General features: G+C 38.8%; 1 protein-coding gene across 1 annotated transcript; it reads right to left on the bottom strand.

Moving 5' to 3' along the window:
• Positions 1-556: 556 nt before the first annotated feature.
• Positions 557-3195, bottom strand: gins3 (GINS complex subunit 3). The gene is made up of 3 exons (XM_029154846.3): positions 2896-3195; positions 2440-2673; positions 557-1203 (listed from the first exon to the last, which is right to left on the bottom strand). Exons 1-3 carry the CDS (start codon positions 3064-3066, stop codon positions 973-975), a joined length of 636 nt encoding a protein of 211 aa, XP_029010679.1. The 5' UTR covers positions 3067-3195; the 3' UTR covers positions 557-972.
• Positions 3196-3562: the final 367 nt, after the last annotated feature.

The raw sequence follows: 3562 nt of genomic DNA, 5'->3' as shown, positions 1-3562 counted from the left end.
CAGGCTCTGAATCCTGAGACCTAAAGTATATCCAGTCCTGATTCATATACAATAATTTTTAACTATATTTAGATATATATGAATATTTTTCAGTTAACTCTATTTTTTTCCCTGACCTAACCATGTAACTTCTGTTACATGGTTAGGTCAGGGAAACTTAGTATGCAGTATGTGTTGTGATGAGTTTAAACAATGGGAAATGCTGAACACTGAATCTAAACAGACTGCATGTTAATGGACTGCATGTTAATGTTTTTATTATTTCAAGTTGTGGGCGACACTTACTTGGAATTTTACTAATCTCACACTAGCACTTGGCACCTGGTGGGTGGTCAGTGCATATTCTTTTTACTCTGCATTTGGAGTTGACCCCAATCTTCTTGTTGTGGCTACACTTTGCACACAATTGTTGCAATTGTTTTATTTTTTAGTTAAAACTCCTCTTGCTAAAGCAATAAATACTATGCAGCAGATAGTGGAGTATGACCAGAGAGGAGAAAGGAGGAGGTGCTACAAGAACACATGCAAGCATTTGTGGAATTAGTCAAAAGCAAAGTTCCTTGAGTAATGCTTGAGTTATATTACAGCAGCTTTGTAACAATTACTTGTCACAAATCAGTATTTCCAATGACCAGCCTACATATCTAAACCTGTAGTGATACAAAGGAGTCAAAGCTTAGGTTTAATAAATAAAAATGCTGTAACCAGGAAGTGCTGAGAATCTTTACTTATCAACTGAGTTAAAATTAATATTCATAATATAGATTATCACACATCAACTTATCCATTTATCAATTTCTGTCATGGAATATGATGAAATAATAAGTAGGAAACACACTTGGATTGAGTGTTTAACTCTGCTAGGTGCTATGGCCCTAACAAACCCACAAGAAGTTAAGGAATCTGCTTCTGATGCTACTTCCCTGAAGTCCCTCCCATCAGTATTTTCAGTCTTTAAACAGCAGCTCCAGGTCAGGGCTGTACGTCAGTGATCTTCCTTTTTCGGTAGTTGAGAACCAGACTGGAGGCAGTGAGTTGTGAGGCCTGTCCCTTCTCCCAGCTCTGAAAACCATGGAGTCCAGTTTGCCCTGACCTGAACAAGACTTTCTCCAGACAGTCTAGCCGCTCCACCACTGCAGATGTGTCTTCGTTGTAGGCATTCTGGGACGAGTCCATAGTCCGCCGGAATCGACCAATGAACGTCTAGACACAATATGTAGAGTGTGTGTATAATACATCTGTCAAGTATCAAGACAGGCATAATCTTGCGTCACTTGCCTGGAGGCAGAAATAGCAAAATGGAATTTATGATGTTTATCTTTTACTTCTCTTAGCAATAAACACATAGTGAAGATATCTATTCATTTACTAGATGTTAGAGTTAGGATGTTAGTCATTACTAGATGTTAGTGACCACATCAATGATACATTTTACCTCTTAGAGTTTTAAATACCTTGCACATAGTTTGTTTGTCTCTATTTCTGACAGATGAAATCCACCTGTCAGGTAACAGCCGCAGCCATCTGGTGTGCTTCATGATCTGACTGTGCCCTCTAGCTGTAGCATCTAGCAGCGACACCGCACTCTATGAAATTTCTTATACAAAAGGTATAGCTTGTTATGAATTAAAAATAGTTGCCATATTATTGAAACACAGGTATGACCTCCTGCTACCCAGTGAAACATGAAGTTTATTGGCCTTTAAATTACCCTTTACTCTTAACTTTAGCTTTGCAGAAAAGATCTAAGATTTTTCCCTTTTACCCAGTTAGTAGTTAGTAGTAGTAGGTTTAAAACTTGTGTTTATCATGAAACCTTAAAGGTCTTTAGAGGGTTAGAGGACAGGCAAATGTCTTGGTGCCCATCCTCTGCTTTTAGCAGACACTCTGGTCGGAGTCTGAGTAACACATACATTGTAATATTTAAAATTTAAATTTATGAATTTAACTTTTACACAGTGTGTGTGTTAAATATGGCTTGCTAGACAAGATTTAACCAAGTCTATAATTTGAAAATTCAAGTTACTTTTCCTTCAAGAACATGTTTAGCCAAAGAAGCTGACAGCAGGTCAAACTAAATTACAAGGACATATTGCAGGCTGATAAGTGATGTATTTGTTTTAAATAATGTACACGATTTAGGAATAGAGAGTGTATCTCACAATTTGGATTGTCTACACTGACTTTAGCAATTAAGGAATTCTATCTGGTACCAGGCACCAAGAATGTCAACAGATCAGACTGATCCAGGAAAAGCATTGACGCCTGAATGCTGAATTCCTTATTATCAGCATAATGCGTGTAACGAAGGTCTTCTCTCTGATTTATGTTTTATTAGTTCAGCATAATTTCATATGCTGCAGTGAACTGTTTAATCAAAACAGTGTCAACAGGTTTCATCTGCTAGTCGTTTGTGTTAGTGGTTTTGTCTGTTTTTACCTGCAACAGTGTCTGTGCAATATCCGGGTTCTCTGGGCTGTCGAAGTGCAGCATCTGGGATCCCAGACCATAGTAATAGGGCCCCATCTTATGCAGGTCCACCACCCTGGGGTCGGCGTTGAACACGGTCCTCCAGCCCTCTCTGTACACCTTGGGCAGCTCCACAGACAGGATCCTCCTCTTTCTCTCGTACAGACCCTTGGACAGCCACAGAGGCAGCTCCATCTTTGTACCCTAAGATTAAAAAAACACATGTCAGATATGGAGCAGCCTATTTTACCTCTTTCAACCAGATCAACTGAAAAAAACTCACTGATGTGTTTATAAGTACACATTTAAATGTCAGTCGTATTAATTTGTCATGCATTATGGTCGTAGACAAACAGATAAACGTCAGCGCAAGACAGCGCAAAGGTCTGTATCTGCGTTGTGACAGCTGACAACACGTCCACTGACCTCCGCTATGTCCTGCGAATCACTCGACTTCTCCAGAAAACCCAGTCGGGGAAAAGCGCATTCCGTGCGTACGGGGAGTCTTTCTTGAGACAACAAAATATCGTCGAGCGAAAAGAAATTCTCCTCCATCCCTACTCCAGGTTGTACTGGAAGATATGCCTGTGTATTCATTTGTTCTTAATACCTTAAATACAGGCAATAACGGTATGTATTGATTAAAAACAACGAACCAACTGCTGTTGTTACAGCTTCTAGTTTCTTTTTCCGGTGTTTTGGCGCCCTGGCGTACGGACCAATCACAGAGGTCCTTTGAGTGTAGGCCAGGCCAATCGATTCAAGATGTCTCAAACAAGAGGCGTCACAATCGATTTTCGCTTAACTGACTGGTGTTTTCTTCTGCTATACTTCATTGCAAACTATTAAAGCAAACTATTTAATTTTGCATTCTGAATTTTTTTTATTATTTCTTAAATGTTCAAATGTAAATATACATCAGTGTAAGAAAGTAATAGTGCTGTATTTTGTAGAATTAATAGTTCTGAATTAAATATCTCCATAACAATTAAAGTGCAATTATAATAATCGCCGTTAGGGGTCAGAATATTACTATTAGAAATGGCATCCCTCCTCCTCTGTCGTAATTCCATAAATGCTTTTCACTCATATA

This window comes from Betta splendens, chromosome 6 (genome assembly GCF_900634795.4).
Source record: "Betta splendens chromosome 6, fBetSpl5.4, whole genome shotgun sequence".
NCBI lineage: Eukaryota > Metazoa > Chordata > Actinopteri > Anabantiformes > Osphronemidae > Betta > Betta splendens.
Note: the sequence above shows the minus strand (reverse complement) of the source record. Positions and strands in the feature narration are given on the sequence as shown.

Coding starts and splice junctions, on each gene's coding strand:
- gins3 (XM_029154846.3), bottom strand. CDS start 3,066: ATGAATACACAGGCATATCTTCCAGTACAACCTGGAGTAGGGATGGAG. Junction 2,674..2,895: donor ATTCGCAGGACATAGCGGAG/GTCAGTGGACGT, acceptor TTTTAATCTTAG/GGTACAAAGATGGAGCTGCC. Junction 1,204..2,439: donor TTGCACAGACACTGTTGCAG/GTAAAAACAGAC, acceptor TATTGTGTCTAG/ACGTTCATTGGTCGATTCCG.